The sequence below is a fragment of the Macadamia integrifolia genome, chromosome 14, assembly GCF_013358625.1.
Source record: "Macadamia integrifolia cultivar HAES 741 chromosome 14, SCU_Mint_v3, whole genome shotgun sequence".
NCBI lineage: Eukaryota > Viridiplantae > Streptophyta > Magnoliopsida > Proteales > Proteaceae > Macadamia > Macadamia integrifolia.
The window spans coordinates 22,846,423-22,869,733 of NC_056570.1; the positions used below are offsets into that span (position 1 = coordinate 22,846,423).

Consider the following 23,311-nt stretch of genomic DNA (forward strand, 5'->3'; position numbering starts at 1 on the left):
AACATCCTTTCCAAGGTTTAAACAGGCACCTCCTAGCCCAATTGTGAAATTACAATCTTTATTAATCCTCTCTTACCTAGAGTTTCCAAACATAGCCTCCATTTGTGAAGAAGGGAGTTCCTACTACTGACTGGAGACACTTGCACAAGTGCTGAGAGTCTTCAAAGTTGTTGTCCTGGTGATACTATAATGGTAATTCAAAACCATTTTCAATTTTTAATAAATACATTAAGGCATGCAATGATACATTCCCAACAAAAAAAAAAATTTGATTAGACATTCCATATCCACCAACAATTGAAAATCTTAATTACAGATGGTTTTGCAAGATGTATGTCACTTTTGAAGTACGAAGGAAACAAAAAACAATTCAGTCTTATCCCAACTAAATGGGATTGGCTAGCTACATGGATCCTTACCCTAGAATCAACTTTATTCTACATCATAATTGATACAAGGCGTAACTTATTCATGTCTTTCCTCACCATTTCTCTTAATGTCATTTTAGGTAGGCTCCTAATTCTTTTAAATCTTTTAATTTGAATCAAATCATTCCTTCATATTGGAGCATCCAATAGCCTTCGTTGAACATGACCATGCCAGCTCGACAATTATCTCATAACTTAAAATGTATTGAAGTTGCCCCTAAACCATTTCTAATATGATTATTGCTTACTTTATTTTTCTTAGTTTTATTACTCACCCATATCAACACCTTTATCTCCGTTCTATTGAGTTTATTTATATGATGTTTTTTTTTTTTTTGGTAAAATACATGATGCTTCTTAATTGCCTAATATTCCACATCATTTATCATAATCGATTGTGTGATTATCCTATAAAATTTTTCTTTTAATTTAGAAAAATAAATCGATTACAAAAGATTCTAGACATATCTCTCTTATTCATCCATCCTATTTTATTTTTTATGAAACATTATCTAACAGAATACAATGTTTTGATTATAAAGTCACAAGTTTTCAAAATTAGATACTAAATCGCCGACCAGAATAATCCTGTATATATATCTCTTTTTTTTCTACTATCTTTAACAACATTATCTCTTAATCAAATTTGACTTCGCATTCATCTAAGAATCCAATGCTACTTCATTATTGTTAGGAGATTAAGGAGCCAGTCATGTCACAGATAACCGTATGAAAGTTACACGCTTATTTCAATTCTTTGTAGTACGGAAAGAATGGGGTCCACACATCTAAGAAATCTTATTGATGTGATTCACAAGCTGTGACTCAATCAATTGTGAGCTGGTTGGCCAATTTGGCGTGGAAAAAGTAGCATGTTTGCGCACTGTAGTTGCTTCAATAGCGCATGGTTTTGTCTTGTCCATTTTTCAGGTAACGTGCTGCTTGTTATTTTGCGTTCAAGAGAAAATCAGAAAAATAAATAAAATAAAAGAACGCTCTTTGATCGTGCGACACATGTGCCTAACATAGAAAGTGACAAAATAACGCGCTTAGAAACCCACTAGCAATAATAACGAGGAAATACCATTCCCTGATTGTGCGGCACATGTGCCCAAAAACACATAGGAATACAAAACGACGTATTCAAAATCAATCAATCCCCTATAAAATGCCAATTTGCTCAGTCATTGGTCTCACAATTGGTAAAGGGCTAGCATGATGAGGGAGTGTTCTTTTCTTCTATTTTTATTTTTCTTTTTTTTTTTTTTTTTTTTTTTTTTTTTTTTAGTAAAATGTGTTACTTTTCCCAACACTTGTATATATGGTTTTGGTAATTGGAATCGGCTTGGATGAATCACCCCTATTTGAATTGGAATTGGAGGAGCTCGATCTCAATTAGAGTGATTTCTAGACCCCTATTAGTGGATCAGTGATCTGATCTCGGTTGATCCAGAATGACTCAATTTGTACCTTTTTCCTTTCTCTTTCAAAGCCATTGACCTCTTGTTTTGCAAGGGATGTGCAGAACACACCAAAGAAGATGCAATGTGCACAGAGAGAGAGAGAGAGAGAGAGAGAGAGAGATTGATTTGGTGATCTAGACATCTATGAAGTTATCTAAATATGTTATATGTCAAATATCAACCTCAAATGTAATTATTTATCATCTCTTCTATTCTCATGTATTAGCAGGTGCACTTTAGTCCCATCACTCGTGCAACTTTTGGTAGTCTTAAATTTTTTTTTTTCTCACATGACTTGCTTTAATTGAATTGAAACTTGACATGTGAGCAAAAGAATTTGAGATCTATATATCCATAAAATCTCAATTTAATATAACCTACCGCATGACAAATTTAAGTGACCACCCATCCTAAATGATCGTGGTTGCCATCTACCCAAAATGCTCCCAAAATTGGATCTGTATTTTTAACAAAACACAAACAATCACATCATTTCTTTTTATGCATAAATAATGGGGCTACTATATAGTTATTAAATTTGGATTTGAGAATTATTCGGATGAGGAATTATTCGGATTGATTAGTTTCATTAATTCAACGATTCGATCAAAATATCGGTAAAAAAAGTGGAGATAATAAAATTCGAGTTCGGATTTGAGAATTATTCATTTACAAAAATAAAAAGGGGACAAAAAATTCGGATGTTATTTTTAATATTTGCAATACTTGTTTCTTATTATCTATCAATTATCATATGTACATAACATATAAATGATATAAAAATTAAAATTTTAAAAATTTAAAGATAAAATATTATATTTAGCTCTTTTTTTTTTTTTAAACGCATTTCCTATTACTTAAATAATTGAATTAGAGAAAGAGAGACTGAGAAGGGGGACTGAACACAAATTCAGCTAGACACACGTCACCCACCCTGCATGTTCACCTTAAAGACTAGAGAGAGTAACGACTGTAAGACTTAGTCAAACCAAAATGGGGTTAGAGATTTTATTTATTTATTTATTTATTTTTTGTAGAAGTGTGAGAGATTACCTCAGGAAAAATAAGCTTTGTTGGTTTCTGTTAAAAAAAAAAAGAAATGTAACATTAGAATAATAAATGCATAATAATCACACTATTTCTAAAGGCTTATTGACTTATTCAAGATAAATTTTTTTTTTTTTTTACATGGGATAAAATTCGGTTCGGCCAAATTATTTGTGAATTTTAAAAAAGTCTATGAAATTCGAGAATTTTTTATTTGATTCGAATAAGGACTGAATTATTCATAAAATCCAGTAAAATTCTGTTCGGCCAAATTATTTGTGAATAATTTGGAGAATTTAATAACTAGGGGCTAATAACAAGAAAGGAGTTCAATCAGTCAGTAAAAGTGGATAAATTTATCCCAAATTCGATTAAAAATACATATTATTGTCGGTGTAATCCTTTATAAAACCTCAAACATTTTGTGATAAAAAATAATTTTAATATTTGTATTTCTCCTTTTTCGAAAGCTCATATTCTTCTGAGTCTGATTTGATAAAATCAAATGAAAGAACGATAGTCTTAAACAAGATTTTTACTTCATGGTGGCCTTTTCTATCCAACATTTTTTTTTTTTTGGTGATCTATCAACTTTAAATCATTGATGATTCAATTGAAAAGGTAAAGTCAAGCAATTTTTCTCTCTTATGATGATTAAATTCATGTCCCTTCACTTTAATCAATAATCAATAGAAATCTGCTAAAATATTTTTAGCTACTCGTTATGATTGCATGGCAATACAATCGAAGTGATGTGAACAAAGGTAAAATGTGAGGGCTGAGATTATGGTTTGGTTTATAGTAATTATGTCCATCATCAACTCTTCTGTTGAATTGAAGGCATTATTCCAAGTTTTCTAAACAACATTTCTAACCCCTTTATTAGGATCATATTGTCTATGCCAAGTTCACCCTTCAATATTTTTACATTTGTGTAAATGGGCCATGATGCTTCATAACCATATGATCATTATGATTGTGGGGCCCAATAGATCTAATAGCTGGATAAATGTGGGTGGTGCTACTTATTTAATGTAACACCATGAGTACATTATCTGATCCTTATGGTTTCAAGGGATATCTTTGTTCGAGAGAAAAGACGTTAGTTTGATTCACCAGTCATATGTCAAAGGTTATATATCCGAGTGAGAAATAGGAAGATTTATGTCGCCCTAGACCAGCAATAGCTAGCACCTCTCTTTCTACTTTAGCTTTATTGGGAAGCAAGGAATGGTGTTAGACTAAAAGCTAGGAGCCAAAATGGACGTCTCATCAATAATAATCGGAGAGGATCTTCTTGTCAATGGCACTGCTGGATCAAGATTCAGATTTTACTATTGAAAGATAAGATTACCTGTTGAAGGCAATGCCGAAGGTAAGGTGTCCTTATCTTTATTGCTCAGGACCTGTGGTGGTTTTTTCTTCTTCTCTGAATTTTTTTTTTCTTCTATTTTTTCTTAATAACAATGATTGTTTTAGAGAAAAAACGAAGGTCTGAAGCGTAACAGCCAAATATAGTCAATAATAAAGTAAAAAAAAAAATGGTTTTTCAATAACAATGAGAGTAATTCTGTTTGGTGCAGACTGATATAGGATAATTCAGATTAGGATCAAATTGATATTAATCCTTTATGATTCCAAGATCGATTCTAGCATCTTAAACCATGATGTGGATGGTTCATGTATGGAAGCTCTGTAGAAAGGCAATCCTAAAACGATGCAGAAGATAATGGAAAAACAAGAACAACCAATGCACACAGGTTTACGAGGTTCGGCAAAATGGCCTACGTCCCTGACAAGATGAGATCCTGCTTCACTATCAATGGAGAATAGAGTTACAACACTCGTCCTCACACCTCTCAGTATTGTTTGCATTATAGAGAAAAGAAAGACTCACTATAAATATATAGCGAAAAAACCTTAATCCAAAAAATATAAAATTGCCCTCAAATAAAAAATTCAAATGCCCCCGCTATGCACGGGGCCTCCTGCTCCCCTTACAACCCCCACGGCCCGCTAACCAGTTAACGGGACCGTCGTCCTCCCTGTCGAGGCGCCTGCATCAGTACTCCCTAGATTAAACTATGACAGAATATAAGACATCGTACACCAACAATCTCCATAAGTCTGACCCCATTTAGTTAGGAGAAAGTTGTTGTCGTGGTTATTATTGGATTGTTCAGGATCATCCTGAACGAATTGATAACAGCTAAGATCGGTCCTCAATACCTATTCAATTTATATCAATCCGCTGAAAAGATATAAGGGTAAAATGGTCCAAAAAAAAAAAAAAAAAAGGAAAAAAAAAAAAAAAAGAGAGGATAAATCCAACTGATCCAATTCGATTTCAACAAATACTATCCTAATTCGTATCGTAGAAGGCTAAAATCGATTCGAAGTTTTAAAACCTTGTGCAAGAGTGGAGGAGTCACGACTCACTAGCAGCCAAAGCCTCTGCCACCACAGCAAAGAGGGATCCCACAGAAACAGTAAAAGGCTGGCATGATTGCATTAGCAACAATTCCACTTTGTCATCTTGAAAGTGATTCATTATTGATGTTTAATATTTTGTATTAAAAAACCAGCCCCCCATGGAGAATCAGAGCTGTTATGTTTGACTGCCAAACTTTATCTTCATATTTTGAGAATGTTCAATTGCAAATTGCTTGCTAGTAGGCCAAAGACATGGATACTTGTCCTTCAAAAAAAAAAAAAAAAAAAAAAAAAAAAAAAAAAAAAACTCAATTGCAAATGGCCTTTTCTTCTTATGCCTCTCTGGATTGTATTTCTTTCTTTTTTTAGATTCTATTCTCCTCATTGCGGCTAATGCCTTGTATTTTGACCATTATAGTTTTTCTTATCTACAAGGTATTGCCTGTTTTATCCAAAAATAAGAAAATCTTGCAATGTGCAATTATTCTTTTTGATTTGATGAGTACCATTTGTACCATTTTTTTTTAAAAACATTTATAATATAATTCACCAAATGAATTTATACATAATTAGACCAATTTTTTGGCTGATCTATGCACTCAGCCAAAATATAGTCTACAGAATCATTATTCAAAATTTGGAAAATTCCATGGGCTAAACTAGATTGTTTATTTTTTCCCCCTAGATTAATTTTAGTAATAGATTTGATGGATGTTATGCACAAATCTGCAATCTACATGTTTAGTTGATCACATCATGTGTCTCATTTTAAAATTTTAAAATTTTTAATTGGGAGAGTATTTTCTAGGAGTATGCTCTACATCGACAGGAAACACCCACTTACAACCCTCATTTGATACAATTAAAAGGGATAGAGATGTCATTACAATGGAGATGAGATAGATAAACACAAAGGTCCAGCACGGCAGCACATATGGCATGCTACCAAACAGAAAACATTCTGCCGTTTTTATTAATATCTTGAACCGATTTATAAACCGATTGAAATTGAATAGCCCAGAGGCTGGACCCAATTCTGGTCCACATCCCTGGTCCCTGTCTCATTCTCCCCATTCCCCAATCCTTCACTCTCATCCTTGAGAATATTGCCTATTGTTGACTAGTGAGTTGTGACCGGCCTTTGAGCTGAGACTTTGAAAACAAGTAAAAACTAAAAAGGGTGTATATATCAGGAAAAAATATATATATTTAATGCAAAACCCTTCTCTCTCTATGTCCCTCTCGCTTTCTCCACTAGTCTGGGTCCTTCTTCCTTTTCCCCAGTCCTAACTCCTAAGTGTTGTTTGAACTCTACACAACGAAACTCTCCATAATCCTAACTGCCAGTATAAATCAACCCCCCAAAAATCACTCTTCAATCTTCATTATATTCATTCAAATATTACAAAACATAGAGACAGAGAGAGAGAGAAAGAAATCCCCGAAAGAGCTCAGGCGATCTCTTCTTTCCGCTTCTTCAGAGTTGGTTAGTGTCGTCGTCATCATATCGATATGATTCTGATCATTTTTCTCTTCTGGATCAGTTCTTCTGTCATTTTACATTCTTGTTAATCTTCTTTTTTTTTTTTCTTGTTCTTTTTTTCTGTTGATATAAAGCTCGATTGGGTGATACTAGATCCGAATTTTGTAATTTTTTGAAGAACAGATACGTCTGAAAGTGTTTATGCCCATTACTTTTCTTGGTATTGATTTTCTGTACTTGATTCCTTTCGTGTCTGTGCACGATAAGTTTCTTTGGTTTTGGTGCGAGAAATAACTTTAGTTTTTGTAATTAAGTCTTATTGTGTTGCTTTTGTGCGTACATTTTTGTCTCATATGGGTGTGAAAACAATATGATTTTTTTTTTGTTTTTTTAATTTCAGTATTTGGAAACTGCATAAGTTCATAGAACAAAGATAGGATTTTCTGTTTGTGTTAATTTCGGATGTACAATGTTGTTTCCTTTTGATATTTGTACATGAATCTACTTTATGGTGAACGGTCAGTACCTGTTGGATCTTATCATAACGTGGATATTTAGACTCTACTGGTTACATTACTTGGATACGTTCACTAGGAGCAATTATTGATATTAGAAATGTATACAGGGAAGAAACCAAATGGTGCCTTGTTGTGTGAAATGTTAACTACCATTTTGGAGATCTGGTTTTGTGGCTTATTAACAACAAAGCACCTCTAAGTCCAACCTGACCAGCAGCAGTCCATTGAGAGCAGAGCCGAAGAGTTACCTTGATACTCTGGGTGATCCACAGTATCTTTGTTGTGTAGCCCTTGGCAATTCTGGGACTGCATTGCTGTTATTTTCTGCTTTCTTCTTTATGTGTTGATAGAAAGTTTGGGTTCTGGACCCTACCATGACATGAAACAGAGCTGTTTGGTGGGACTTCCTAGAGGTGTTACTTTGCTTTGTTTATTTTCTCTCTTTTTTCCTCTCATGGATCCATGTAGCCGACCCCATTTAGTTGGGATAAGGCTGAGTTGTGTTGTTGTTGAGAAAATTTGGGTTCTGGAATTGCTAGCATAACTTGAGTGCTTCCCCTTTATGAAGCTGGGAATGGTGACAAACATCTGAAACAGTGATGCATTATCAATTTAAATTTTGAACCGTCTGACTGCCTTCATATTCAAGGATGATGGCATGATTTGTTTATAAAAATGAAATGAACAGTTCACCGTAGAGACTATATCCTGGACCAATAAGTTCCAAGCCCATTACTAAGCTAATATTGAAAGTGATCTTACATCTCCACTATCATGTGTTCCTAAGAAGTGAGTATGAATGAAAATCTGTATGCTGCTGCTAGCAAACCATCAAATCTACCAGCGATGGTGTTGCATGAATTGAAGTTTCTTGTGGGTGGAGTTATTTTTGGTTAGCTATCTGTAAGGTGCTTTTGGTTTGCTGTCATTTTTGTATTTCTGGCTCTAGTGGTTGTCTTGCAATGCACCAATGGTCATGAAGTTTTCTACTTTTGGGTTGGGAGTGGGGGAGGAATCCGGTTGGCATTTTCTTTTCCTTTCTCAATTCTCCATTGGGTCCAAGGAGTTTTATTTGTGTTGATTGAGTTGCCTTTCTCTCAACCTGCCGTTTCTTTCTGAACCACTATGTTGTGTGAATGTTAATACCTTTATTAGCTGCACTGTGTCATGCTTGATGACTTGTTTACTTGAAAAGTAACAAACTTCTTAAGAAAGTCAACAAAGATTTGATTTGTTTGGAATTGAATTTGGAACTTAATTAGCCAACATTTGTACTGCAAGTCTAATGCAGGAGTAGATTACAAGTAACTAACTCTGCAGTTTATAACCCCAAACAATACAAATAAGAGTAAGAAACAAAGAAATAATACCATCAAATAAATACCCAAGGATACAATACCCATATAGGAGCAAAACCAGCCAAAAACCCAACCCGATAGGAGAGAGAAAGACTTGTTATAGAGCTGGAGAGAGAGAGGTGTGGCCAGGGCTGTAGGAGTCTGATTGAATTACACTTTTGGGCGTAGATAGTCCCTAGGGAGGATACAAAAACCCCCAAAGTTGAGAGGATTCTGACGGCTGGTTGTGAAGTTACAAGCTTTCTTGATTTTCTGACCTAGGACAGAAAACTGAGAAGAACCTTCAAGAACAACAGCTGAATGCTTCCAACAGTGATTAGGTAAGGATCGTGGGACCCTTATGAGGCCTAGAATACCCTGATTGATGACCTGACTGAGTACAGAAGAGAGAAAGAGAGGAGATCGATCTCTCTCCTATTCCCACTAGGATTGCTGATCGGTTCTGATTTCTGGAGACTTTTATCAAATTTTGAACTATACCTCTTGAATGTTACAACAAAAAAAATGAAAAAGAAGAATAAAACAGATGGGGGGTTGAGAAGGGTGAAAGAGAATAAAGGAAGTGGCTATCTCAGCTTGGGCTTCTCACCCACAGCTATCTCAGCTGCTCTAAGCATTTAGTTGCAAATTTTCTTTCATAAATGCAAACTTTCTTTCATTCAAATCTGTCCAATAATGGAACATATGTCTCTCTATTTATAGAGGGGAAGCTTACAATCATACTCATACTAGGAGCTAGTTTCCCAATATGAGTAGACACTCCTACTACAACTAGGAGCTAGTTTCCCAATAGGACTAGACACTCCTACTAAAACTAGGAATTCAAAATAGGACTAGGACTTGACTTTATAACTCCAACATGGAGTAAGACTAACTAACTAATAGTCCATATAGGACTTTACAACCAACTAATGGCCTAATGGGCCTTTATTGAATTAAATAATAACTAATTGAACTAATGAATAAAATCTCGTTTTCCTACTTTCTACCCATATTTTAAGCCTATTAAAGTGGTCCATTTCAAAGAAAACCCATGGGATCAAAGGCCTAACACATACATAACACAACCCAAGGCTTATTTGCAATAAAATAAGCCCAAGTGACTTATCTACATCAAAGTCTGCAACCATGAGATTGGGAATACACTCCCAATTGACTCACCAAAAACTAATAGAACTGATTAGAGAGTTCTCATTGTCACTTTTTTTCTGTGGGTTGAATGTTTCAATGACATATATTGTAGTGAATAGTGATATCCATCTATTCCCTGACAGAGAACCTCAGGGTTTTCTTCTTGCCTTAATTGTACATATTTCATAATATACGCAGAAAGATGCTTAACCTTGAATTGCTTATCTCTTTCACTTACTTAACTAGCTGGGCATGCATGGGTGTCAGAGTGCAACATTGCTGGTTACTAAAACTATATACATCAATGTGAGTGCGACACATTTGCGTTACAGAAAACTTCAGAAAATTAAGGTTCTTGTTGCATAGAGTGGGAAGACGGTCTTATCCTATTGAGATCTTTCATTTGACTGCTTTTGACTTTTAATTTTGTTTTCACTGTCTTTCCTCCTTTGCAGGGAAACACGACATATCTTCAGGTTTCGAATGGCGCAAGATAATTCTGGTGCAGAATCACTTCATAGGAAACCGGGTCTCTTAAGAGATCAAGTCCAGTTGGTAAAACGAAAAGACTCTGATCGGTACGAGATTGCCGCAATCCCAGATGCGCTGTCATTTGAGAAGGGTTTTTTTATAGTAATTCGTGCTTGCCAGTTGTTGGCCCAAAAGAATGATGGGATAATATTTGTCGCGGTAGCAGGTCCCTCTGGGGCTGGGAAAACTGTATTTACTGAAAAGGTACTCAATTTTATGCCTAGCATCGCTGTCATATCGATGGACAACTACAATGATGCCAGTCGAATTATTGATGGCAACTTTGATGGTAATATTTTTATGTTTATTTGTCATTCTGCTTTTTGGCTTGCTTTCTGGAGAGAGTTTGATAAATTGCTGCTTAGAACTTTTGAACTAGAACTTGTTTCTTGTAAGCATTCTTATCTTGTGGACAACTTTCTTCTTAATTTTTTCCATGTAGATTTCTTGTGAAACTTATATATTTCCCTGGATGTACCCATTTTGTTTCAAGTGGTTGCATGCCTTTCTGCAAAGATTCTATAGTAGTTGATGACTGAAGTGAGTTGAGAAAGTAAAAAAATCGTTAGTGGTTATGTTGGAAATGGAATCCCTAGTGGTGTTGTTCGTGGTAGACATCTGTTGTGAGAACCTCACCAAAATGGATCTCTTGATGTGTGCCTAGAGTTATTTGGTACCTTTAAAACTGATATGAAAAGTTTCGTTAATTAAAAGAAAAAAAAAAAATTTAAATCCTCGGTTTATAGATTTTCCAAGGATTTGTTGTGCATTGGTGCAGAAAGGAAATCAAGGTTGATTGTTAAGCATAATAAAATTCCTTGTCTGTGTTGGTTGTCTAGATAGTGTGGCAATTCAATTTTTGACTACTTTTCCATACTTTCTTGTTGTTTAGTTGTTTGAGAACATTATGGCCTTGGGAATAGATCTTTTCCTACCCATTTTTCTCGTTCTCCAAATAAGGATTGAAAAATCCGACCAAAATGGTGGCATTTTGGAAGATAGTGTATTAAACCTTAAAATTTATGGGTCCCACTCATTCTCATGCAATTTCTTATTGCAACAGTGTGGGTAAATATGTCATTTTCTTCCAAATTTCTTCACTATTCTGCACTGTTATACTTTCACTTTCGCATACTCTTCACAACAACAGCAATAAGCTCAACTTTATCCCAACTTAATGGGGTCGGCTACCTAGATCCATACAAAACAAAATCGTAAAATTCCAAACAGAAGAGGGGAGAGATAGGAAGGTGAAGGATGAGAAGAGAAAGATGAGAATAAGAGGAAAGAGGCACAAAAAACAAAAGGATCCATGCAAAGGAGATTGGCGATATATATTATAGTGCTGGCGACCCACCTTACACACTATTATAAGAAAATAGAACTATAATAGATAAGTATAAACACAAGGGGACAGAGATAAAAGGGCACTTCACTTTTCACACAAAGACAAGGTGCATACTCAATTAAAACAAAGTAGTACGTAGTGCAGGGATGATAGAGCAATGCAAACAATCCTAACAAATAAAAATGTTCAGGTATCCAGGTGTATCAGCCAAAATTATAGGTACAAGAGCAGTTTGTACCACGCAATGTAAAGAGATGCAGTGCAAAGAGCAACACAAGTGATGATGGTCATGTAAACGAGAGTATTATATAAAGTAGTGAATATAGGAAACGTCTAGTGCACATGACATATAAAAAACACTACTCAACTACAGCAAAGCATACAAAACAATTAGACCCAAACAAATGTACTATTAGATGCGAATACAAGAGTTCCAACAAAATGAACTAAAGCTTGGCAGGGAATGAATGCATGGTCAACTGCAGGTAAATAAATAAACACCCAAAGACTAGGCAAATAAAGAGGAGAGTATAGGAGGTGTCCCTTACAACCCAAATCACTTGGATACCGTGGTGTTCAGCATTGTGCAAGGATAGTAATACTAATGCGATGGCATGAATGCCATATAGCGCACTGTCGGAGTACCCAACACAATTTGATGATAAATGTGTGTTAGCGGCGGCGGTGGTGAGGTGGTACCAGGTCAGCACAATTTTTTACAGGATTGGTAGGTTGCTGGGAGGCCTTTTTTTGTTTTTTTTTTCTTCAGGTTCTGATAGGTTGTTAGCTGGAGAGGAGAGAGGAGGAGAGAGAGGGTTGCGCTATTTGTGCAATAGGAGGGGGGAGTGCAAAGAGATAATCGAGGGAAGGGAGAGAATCGTGGTGTAGTGGGGCAAGGATCGGGTGTAGCAAGATGTTAGGTTAGAGATGGGGGAAATCAAGGGGTAGAGAGGGTCAGATAGGATGTTCATATGCAAGGGCCCTAGTTGGAGGAGATTGCATATAGCAAGAATCGTGGATCGAGTTGTGGGAGGAGAGCTAAGGACAGAGGTGTGCACAAAGAGAAATCAGGGTAGGGAGAGAATCGTGGGGGCAGAGTGCAAATTGGGATAAGGGGTAGATTAGTTAGCAGGGTAGAGAGAAAGACGGTGGGACAAAGAGATAAGGCGTAGAGTGAGGGGAGAAAATCTAGGAGCGAAATATTTTTCAGGGATGAGGATCCGAGAGAGGAGCAGGAGAAGCAGAGTGAGATCGTTGAGCAGGTTAGAGGGGTCGTGAGAAGGTTTTGAGAATCTAAGGGAGATTGGGGATCCGGAGAGAGCGAGGTCGAGAGAAGAAAGGGAGATATGTTTCAGGGGTGAGGGTCTGAGAGGGGCAGGAGTACCGAGGGAGATCGATGATCAGGCAAGAGTGGTCGAGAGAATCTAAGGGGGGGGATCCTGGATCACGAGAGAGAGAGAGAGGGTGAGTCAGGGTCATGGTATACTTACCTGGCATGCCGCCATTGCCTGAGAAGGGGGTGAATGCCGGTGAGAAATGGGAGAAACGAATAGCTTCATAATGCATCTGGGTAAGTGGGTTTATAGATTATCTGGATACAAATAGAGACAATTATCTTTGACTAGGTACCCTATGCATTCTTGACCTTTAATACGACTTCACCTCTTGGATAAGCTTTAGTTTAGAATGGTTTCTGATTGGGTATTGGATGCTTAAGCAAACTCACTTCTCTGTGTTTCTCATCAACATGCATTTCCCTGGATAAACTAGGTACTGTATATGCCATCAGTTTCTAGGTAAATTCCTACATCACTGATGTTTCCAACAGGTTACAAGGATAGAACAGGATTTCTAAACCAGTACCAAACTATTGGATATGGCTTGGATGATGACAGTGATGTTTATATTTTTTTTCCTCCCTCTATGATGATTGATGACTACCTACTTGTGCTCTGAAGCACTATGTCTATTGTCTACCATATTTTTTGTCATTCCTTTCTGGGTGTAGCAAATCGATGGGTTTTTCTTTTATCTCCAAGCAAGTGATGTGTTAGAAGAAACTGATAATGTGGATAACCTTCTCTAGGGCCATGCTGATGTGTCGGTTTTAAAATTGCAAAGTTTTGGATTTGTAATATTCTAAGGATTGTATGAATCCACATATATCTGGCAGTCCACTATCTAAAAGATCTCATCAACTGTGTAATGGAAAGTAAGCTTGTTTGTGTACCTTCATTTGATGCTGCACAATTCTAATATGGAAATCCTGAATATAAATCCGGTAGCTTGATTTGCATTTTGATATTGGTATTTACTAGGAAACTTCAAATTGTTTATTAAGGTGGATGAATGGTGACAAAGTGGGGGCATAATACCTCAAAACTCTAATGCTTTTCATTTTATGTACCAGACCCTCGCCTGACGGACTATGATACATTGCTTGAGAACATCCATGGTCTTAAAGAAGGAAAGGCTGTCCAGGTGCCGATATATGATTTCAAGTCTAGCAGCCGCATAGGATACAGGTTGGATTTCTCATTGTTTGATTATTCAAATAATACTTGAACGATGAGTGCATAATTCATTCTTATACTTGTCAACCAATGCTAGGACTTTGTGCATTTTCTTGGATTCTTCTGCTTCCTAATGATTCTTTTTCCTTGAAGTTCATTGTCCATTACATAAGCATAATTATGTCTGATGCTGATCAGCATCAAGGAAGACACTCCCAAAAGTACCAAAGGAGGAGGAAGAACCTGGCTTAGTAACTCAGCCTTGCAGTTTTAACTGATCATTGTGCACCCAATCGTGGGTACTTATTTAGTAGCTTTATTTTTTTATACAACAACAACAACAACTCAGCCTTATCCCAACAATTGGGGTCAGTTACATCGATCCTTGCCCTCCAATCAGCTCTATTCTAGGTCACACTTTTGATACAGTTTTATCCTTTTATGTCTTCATTTTTTTAATTGTATGAAGTGGAATAGGATTTATAAGTTCCAGTTTTATTTGGTGTCTTTTTTCTTTATTTAATAAAGAGTTTCAGTCTAAATACAACTTCTCTTCTTCTTAATGACTTAGGAGTTCTATTGCTAGTTGTTTTGTTATTATTTTACTTCATTATTTATAAGATTTTTTTTTATTCTATTGGCTATATACTACCCTATGGCTAATCTGAAACAGCTTACACTATTTTATAAATAAAGAAGTGGGGAAATTGCCTCCCCACGATTTTTCTGTTATTTGAAATCTGGCTTTGCATTCTTTGTTCTGTGGGATTCAGATTTTTCAATTGTGAGATGCAACTACTTCTTGGTGTGATGCTGAGGTTGGGTGATCATGATGAGATGAGATGAGATGTTAGCCTAGTTCCAGGTGGGATGCTTGGTCCATATCTGTTTTTTTTGTTCCTCCATTCTTCTAGCCTATCTATCATTTATTCAGGTTAGTACTTTATAGTTTTCTGTCCAGTGCCTATTCATATTATAGTTGCTCAAATTCTGTTTCTCATTGTTTACATCTGAGGTTTCAATCGAGCTTCATAATTGTCAATCGGATTTCATTCTAGTCATTCCTACGGTTGCAAAATCTGATCTTGAATATGTTTTGATAGAGTTCTATTGCTACTCAGCTCTTTGGAATTCTCAGATTTGGTTTTTATTTTTGTTCATTGTTTCATATTTTGTTTCATCCTGATAAAGATACTGATAATAATTGATTCTGTGTTGGGTGATTCCCTCAATACAATTTTGATCCCATTATAACCTGAGATTTGAGTATCTATCCCTAGTAAGATACTATTGTTGTTTCTGAACCGATCATTGGATCTGAACCAAATTTGTGAGGAGTTATTCCCCTCCCTATTTCATCCTTTCAACTGGAGTTTTGCATCCATCTGAGTTTCTTATTTAAGTTATTAAAACTTTCTTGAATCTGGTCTGTTATTTCGTCACTGTGATTCTGGTGTCTTTGTGTTTCCATTACTTAGTGACCCTATGTGACTAGAAACCCATCAATATGCTATGATTAGCAGTAAGCCAAGAACTTCAGATATGGTTAGTCTGCTGGAATCTTTCAACCGATTGGCTGAGAGCTTCCAAAAGATGTATGAAGACAATAGACTTGGCTGATGTGACCATAAGCAATTCGGCCTATTTGGGTCACCACTCAGATGAAGGAGATACCGAACATACCTTATGATGGCCCCAGTTTGCTACACCTGTTGAAGATGATGGTTGAGGATGTGGTTGACAACAAGTATGCTCTCACTCGGAAGGGAGTTGGTTACCATTCCTTTCTTATCAAAGTTGTCCAAGAACTGATTGCATGCGGATAATGTTGATGATTTCAAGTGGCTCAGCCCCGGAATTGTATGCGCACTACATGTCCCTAATCCATTTGTTGGAGACGAATGATTTCAAGTCGGAGAGAGTGGATGCATAATCTTCAGCTGTGAAATGCAACTAATCATTGGTGTGATGCTAAGGTCAGATGATGGGATTTTAGCCTAGTTCCAGGTGGTGGGATGCTTCGTCCATATCTTTCTTCTATTCTACCATTCTTCTAGCCTGTCTGTCATTGATTCAGATAGTAGTTTTTGGTTTTCTGTCCAATTCTTATTCATATTCTAGTTGCTAGAATTTTCTGTTTTCTGATAGATTTCATCTGGTTTTCAAATCAAGCTTCATAATTAACAATCATATTTCATTCTTGACATTCCTACTGTTGCAAACTCTGATCTTGGTTGTGTTTTGAGTCCTATTGCTACTCAACTTGCTGGAATTCTCAGGTCCGGTTTCTATCTTCAGTTATGGTTTCAGATTGAAATCTTATCAAGACATACCTTTGATCCTTTAATACTGTTTTGATGCATCATAACCTGAGATCAATATTCTATTTAGAACCAATTTTAGTATCCTATCCTAGTAGTCGTTATCATAGTTTCAGATCAGACCATTGGATCTAAATGTTATTCCCCTCCCTATTTCCTACCATTGTCCAGAAGGTTTGACAGTGTTGTGTAGGGATTGCAAGGTTATACCTGGAGAGAGCTTGACAACACAGCATAGACTACTGGTCTTGGATATGTGCCTCAGTTTTCCAAATCGTAAGCTTAGTAGATCTGTTTGCCCTAAGGTAAGGTGGTGGAGATTGAAAGGTGATTCAGTTGGGTCTTTCGCAGATAAAGTGGTGAAGCAACGGAAGTGGGAGTTTGAAGGAGACACCAACACTATGTGGACGGATATGACGGATTGCATTAAAAAAGCTGTGAAAGAGGTACTAGGGATGGCTAAGGATACTCGGTTGGCACCTAGAGAGAATTGGTGGTGGGATGAGGAAGTACAAGCAGCCATCAAGAAGGATAACTTTAAGGTTTGGCAAAGGTCTGGGGAGGTGTAAAATAAAGAGAGATATAAGGCTGCCAGAAATGAGGCTAAGAAGATTGTGGGAAAAGCTCGAGCGAAGAAATAAAATGACTTTTAAAACAATCCGGATACCAAGGAAGGGGAAAATGCTATCTATAAGATAGCTAAAATACGGGAAAAAAGAGTAGAGATCTTGATCATCTTTGGTGTATTAAAAGTGATGATGGTAGAGTGCTTGCTAATGATGAAGATATTAATAGGAGATGGGGTGAGTATTTGTGCGGATGATTGAATGGAGATAGCTCAAGTATGAGTAGTGGGGTAAGTATAAACTTGACAACCTGCTTCATAGATAAGTACGGAAGATAGAGTGTCCGAGGTTAAAGAAGCCTAAGAAAGGTGAAAGTAGGTAAGACACAAGGCCCATATAAGGTCCCAGTTGAAGTGGGGAAGAGTTTGGGACTATGCGGGATTTCCTGGCTTACCAAGTTGTTTAACAAGATTATGAGTACGAGAAGGATCCCTGATGTATGGATGAGAAGTATTATTGTCCCCCAATCTACAAAAAATAAAGGCGATGTTCAGAGTTGCAATAACTATAGAGGCATAAAGCTATGAGTCATACCATGAAATTATGGGAGAAGGTTATCGAAGTGCACCTAAGAAGAGAAACTAGTATATCAACGAAACAATTTGGTTTTATGCCTGAGAGATCCACGACGGAAGCGATTTACCTTTTTAGGAGGCTTATGGAATGGTCAAGAACCTACAAAAAAGATCTCCATATGATCTTCATTAACGTAAAAAGGGCCTATGACAGAGTCCCTGGAGAGCTCATCTGGCATGTTTTGGAGAAGAAAGGGTTGCTAAGTAAATTTGTAGATATTATCAAAGACATATATGAGGGCGTGGTGACGAGTGTGAGAACCATGGGAGTCAAGGCAATGAGTTCCCAATCATTGTTGGGTGACACTAGGGATTTGCTTTAAGTCCTTATCTATTTACACTTATCATGGATGATTTAATCAAGAATATTCAAGGGGAGGTTCCATGGTGTATGCTCTTCGTCAATGATATTGGGCTTATGGCTGAGACAGTGGCAAAGATCAACCAAAGGTTAGAGTTATGGAGATTTACCCTAGAATCTAGGGGTCTTAAGATAAATAAAACAAAGACGGAGTATATAGTGTGTAACTTCAGCCACTCAAGGACGGATAACAATGTGATGAAACTTGAGGAAAGAGTGATCCCACAAAGTGTTCATTTTAGATATTTGGAGTCAATCTTTAACAAAGATGGTGAGATAGACAGTGATGTCTCCTGGAATTGAAGTAGGATAGACGAAGTGGAGAGGTGCATTTGAAGTGTTGTGTGATTGATGTATACCCCTAAAGCTTAAAGGAAAATTCTATAGAACAGTCATAAGACGGGCTATGGTGTATGGGGTGGAATGTTGGGCAGCCAAGAAGCGTAACATGGATAAGTTGAGTGTAGCAGAGATGAGGATGTTGAGATGGATGTGCGGCAAAACTAGGAAGGGATAGGGTGAGAAATGAACGTATTAGAGCTGATTTGGGAGTTCCTCCGATTCAGGACATGCTCAGAGAATGTCGCTTAACGTGTTTTGGATGTGTTCAACATAGACCTTTGAATGCTCCTGTAAGGAGGAGTGATCAGATCTAGATGGAGGAGCTAATAGGGCGAGGGATAGGCCTAAATTCACCATTAAAGAGTTGGTAATGGGAAAGACATGCAACAGCTCGGTCTAGATCCTAGTATGACATCAAGAGCTGTTTGGAGGGCAAAGATCCATGTTGCCGATCGCATTCAGGTGGGATGTCCTGGAGATGTTGCTTTGCTATGTCTCTTTCTTTTTATTTTCTCCTTTCTTTCCTTTGCTTTTATCTTGCAATGTCACGGATCCATGATCCAACCCCATTCTCCTTTCTTTCCTTTGCTTTTATCTTGCACTGTCATGGATCCATGTATCTGACCCTATTTAGTTGGTAAAAAGGCTTTGTTGTTGTTGACCAGATTCCAGAATGTTGCTTCTATTTGAGTTCTGATTTCAACTTATTAAAACTTTCCTAAGGCTGGTCTCTTATTTTTTTGGGTGAATAAGAAATTCATTACCGAGGAAAGAGAAAAGAGGGGGGGATATACAACCCCTAAGGGCAAAGAAAGAAAAGATAAGAAAAGGGGGGTGTTACAGAATTTGGGGGGGGGGGAGGAGGGGGGAGACAACAGAGAATGAGGGAGGCCCAAAGAGGAGACAATGTGATTGTTCCTAGGGGACTTGGTAATTGAATTGAGAAGTATAAGGGCAAGTTTGGAGGTGACCTTAAAGTAGTTGGCGTTCCAAATCTTGTCAAAAGACCTAGAGTTGAAAATCCATCTACAAAGATTACGCTCCAGCCATATGTGGCTTATGGCCGCTCCGAAAGCAAGTTTGCCGGCAATGTCACAGATGGTCTTACCAGCAAAGGTCATGTCAACCCAAATCCAATCCCGAGAAAGGGGAGGGAGGATCTTCTGGAAGGCCAAAAAAGGGCTAGGACTTTTTTCCAAACCGAAGGGAAGGGGCATTCAAAGAAGAGGTGATTGGTATTTTCTAAGCCATTCCAGCAGAGTTAGCAAGGGGGGGGCACAGGAATGTGACGGTGGATGAGGAAGGCTTGCGTCGGGAGACAGTTGGAGAGGGCTCTCCAAATGGTGAAACTGTGATGGGGGGATATGGAATTTGAACTAGATAATTTTGTGCCAGAGGTAATGAGTTCCAAGGGAGTGGACAAGCTGCCAAGCAGAGGAGGAGAAGAAGAATCTAGAGGGGGAGAGGTTCCAGATCACACTATCATCTCTAGGAGAAGAGGGGGAAGGGGGGATGGCATGAGCCAAGAATCAGTTGCTATGATGGAGGAAACAAAACAAAATATTCTTTGGGAATGCCAGAAGAGTAGACCGTCTGAGGACCGACAAGGAGAAAGAGAATGCCTGAGGGGTGCCAGTTGTCAAGCCAAGGGGAAGTGGAGTGGCCATTACCAATCTTATACTGGATGAATTGGATGGCTAGGGGCCTAGCCTGGAGGATTTTCCTCCATACCCAGGAGGCATCTTTGGAGAACGGAGCCATCCACAAGGAGTCATTGCGGAGGAGGGAGGAGTAAACCCTTCGAGACCCAGATACGTTTATCCATCGAAGCAATCTTCTAGTGAGTTTAAGAATACTTGCAGCATTGGCATCTTTGATCCTTCTGAGACCAAGCCCTCCCTCAGCTTTGGGGAGGCAAACGGAGGACCATCTGATGGGGTGAAGGAATCTAGAGGATTTCTCGCCCTTCCAGAGGAAGGAGCAGAAGAGGGACTCAATGGCCTTGATGGTAGCCTTGGGAAGGGCAAAAACGCCTAACCAATATATGTAAGAAGATTGGAGGACAGATCTGATGAGCTCCAACTGACCTGCATAGGAGAGGAGCTTGCCTTTCCAAAGTTGGAGCCTTTTGCGAATTTTGTCCAACATGGGGTTGCAATGATGGGCAGTCTCCCTCGGGGAGATGAGCGGGAGGCCCAAGTACTTGACACGTAAGGTACCGAGGGAGAAACTAGTGAGGTCAAGGAGGCGGGCTTTGGTGTCATCTGAGAGTCCCGAGAGGAAGATGTTGGATTTAAGAAGGTTAATGTGGAGGCGAGAGATGGATTCAAAGAGGCAGAGGGAGGAGAGAATGGTTTCAATGAATCGAATATCAGGCTTATAGAAGATCATAAGATCATCGGAAGAAGCAAGATGGGTGAGGTTGATTGCTTTGCATTTGGGGAGGGGGGAGATGAGCAAATCATCAGTATGTGATTGGATGGATCTGGAGAGGACCTCAAGAGCGAGTGAGAAATGCCAAGCTGGTCTCTTATTTCTTCACCGCGATTCTGGTTTCATTGTATTTCTATTACTCAGTGATCCTGTGTGCTTAGAAACCCATCAATGTCTCTGTTATTGTGTATAGATAAGTTCATATACCTGCAACATTCCTTTCTTTTTGACGTAGAATCCCCTCCCCTTGTATTAGGTTTATGAATTTCATACCTTGTGATTGTATTTTTCTGATAATGCTTGTATTTTGGTGATAAGTTCTTTCAAGTTTTTCCTTTTTAATATTTTCATTTTAAACTTTGGATTTGATTACATATCTTGGTCTTGGATCCATTTATTAGCTACCTACCTTTTAATTTCATTTTTCTTATATCCCTGCAGGACAGTTGAAGTCCCGAGCTCCCGCATTGTGATTATTGAAGGAATATATGCTTTAAGTGAAAGACTGCGGCCTGCGTTAGATCTTCGAGTATCTGTCACAGGTGGAGTGCACTTTGACCTAGTGAAACGTGTCTTACGAGATATACAACGTGCTGGCCAAGAACCAGAAGAAATAATTCAGCAAATCTCTGAAACGGTTCTTTTACTAATCTCATGTTAGATATTTTTCTTTTGGAAAATATTAGATTTTCTTTGGGCTTACCAAAGTTCTTGATTAGGTATCTAAAGCTTCTATTTCTACGCAGGTATATCCAATGTATAAGGCTTTTATTGAGCCAGATCTTCAAACGGCACATATAAAAATTATCAACAAGTTCAACCCGTTCACAGGATTCCAGAACCCTACTTACATTTTAAAGGTTATTCCCATTAATTTTATATTAACTATTATGCATCTAGCATGTGAAAATCACTTTACTGATTAGTTCTATTATTGTCTTCATTAAGCACTGAGTGCTTTCTATTATTGTAGTCACCAAGGACTCCAACTCTGGATCAAATCAAGGCTGTTGTTTCTGAAGAACATACAGAAACTGTGGAGGAGACCTATGATATATTTCTTCTGCCACCAGGTGAAGATCCTGAAGCATGCCAATCATATCTCAGAATGCGGAACAGAGATGGCAAGTACAATCTTATGTTTGAGGTTTGTCAATCATAAGCTTGAGCTTCTTTGTCAGAACAAAGTTTTAAGTTTGCACACCAGAATACTCATCCTTCTTTTAGAAATAATTAATAAACATTTCCGATATTGGTCTATATAGGCCAGCAAGAGATTATATGGTACATATGCATGGATCCTGAAGTTTCATGTGTTGATCAAATGGCAATCCAAGAGGGGGTGAGTTGGGTAATGTGGAAGGGTTGAGTAAATTAAAAATTTTTCCCAAAACACCAAGATGAATGCTAGTAAAGGAAAGAGAAAATTCGCGAGAGACAGAGCAATTTTATAGTGGTTCAGCAACTTGCCTACGTTTGTAGGTCTTTAGTGTCTTAATTAGGGCTTTTAAGATACAAACAGGGAGCTTGATTTCAACTTGATTTCCTTCCAAGTTCAGCGTTCAACTCTTGATGCCTTTGGGTCTTGATGAACTTTCCACTTTAAATCTTTAAGCATCCATGACTTGGATGGAATTACATTCCTATTTGTAGCAAAGAAGAGAAAATCAGACATTATCATGACAGAGTATGGTGGAAAAAAAATTCAGCCGCATGGCTATCAAGTGCTAATGCCACAGTCAAACAGCTTCAATCCATATAACAACTGCTAAAATTGTAGGAAATTACATTTCTATTTATATGCTAAAAACAATAGAAGAGTAAATTACATTTGGGGTGCCAAATGTTTAGGATACCTCATGTTTCAAAAACTATGTTTGATATATTTTTTTTTCATATTTCCAACTTTTCCCATCCTATGACATCCAAAAACTCCTATCCACCACCCCATCTCCTCATCCGACGAAATGAATGTGGTCTTTCGGCCAGAGAATGTCAGATTCAGTTGTCGCTACCACCTCCAAGTAGTGGAACACCGCCAGGCCTTCCCATGACTGGCCATCGGCCTCTGCATCTCTCCCTCCCTCACCTCTTGCATCTCGTCCCTTCCCTGCACCCTACATCTCCCTGCTCCCTGCTCCCTGCTCCCACTCCCCAGCCCGTCTCCCCTTGCTCGCTGTCGCACCCCTCCCCATCCTCTTCTCCCTCTCGCACCACCTGTCTAGGTGTGTGGGTGTACCTGATTACAAAACTAAGTTCAAGTCAAATGATCTATTGAAATAATTTATGGAGTTGCTCCCCACATCCTCTACCATGAGCCACCTCCCTCTTTCTCCCCCTGTCCACCCTGTTGTGCTTGGCCTTACACAATGACCATTGCGCTTCCTTTTACTTTTAAAG

General features: G+C 37.9%; 1 protein-coding gene across 1 annotated transcript in view; it reads left to right on the top strand.

Moving 5' to 3' along the window:
• Positions 1 to 6,602: 6,602 nt before the first annotated feature.
• LOC122060992 (inorganic pyrophosphatase TTM2-like) overlaps positions 6,603 to 23,311 on the top strand; it is a 28,413-nt gene continuing 11,704 nt past the window's right edge. Inside the window, exons 1-6 of the mRNA XM_042624131.1 lie at positions 6,603 to 6,857; positions 10,317 to 10,681; positions 14,151 to 14,265; positions 21,353 to 21,548; positions 21,658 to 21,771; positions 21,885 to 22,058. Of these exons, the coding sequence (XP_042480065.1) occupies positions 10,345 to 10,681; positions 14,151 to 14,265; positions 21,353 to 21,548; positions 21,658 to 21,771; positions 21,885 to 22,058 (936 nt within the window). The 5' untranslated portion in view covers positions 6,603 to 6,857; positions 10,317 to 10,344. The remainder of the gene's footprint in view (positions 6,858 to 10,316; positions 10,682 to 14,150; positions 14,266 to 21,352; positions 21,549 to 21,657; positions 21,772 to 21,884; positions 22,059 to 23,311) is intronic.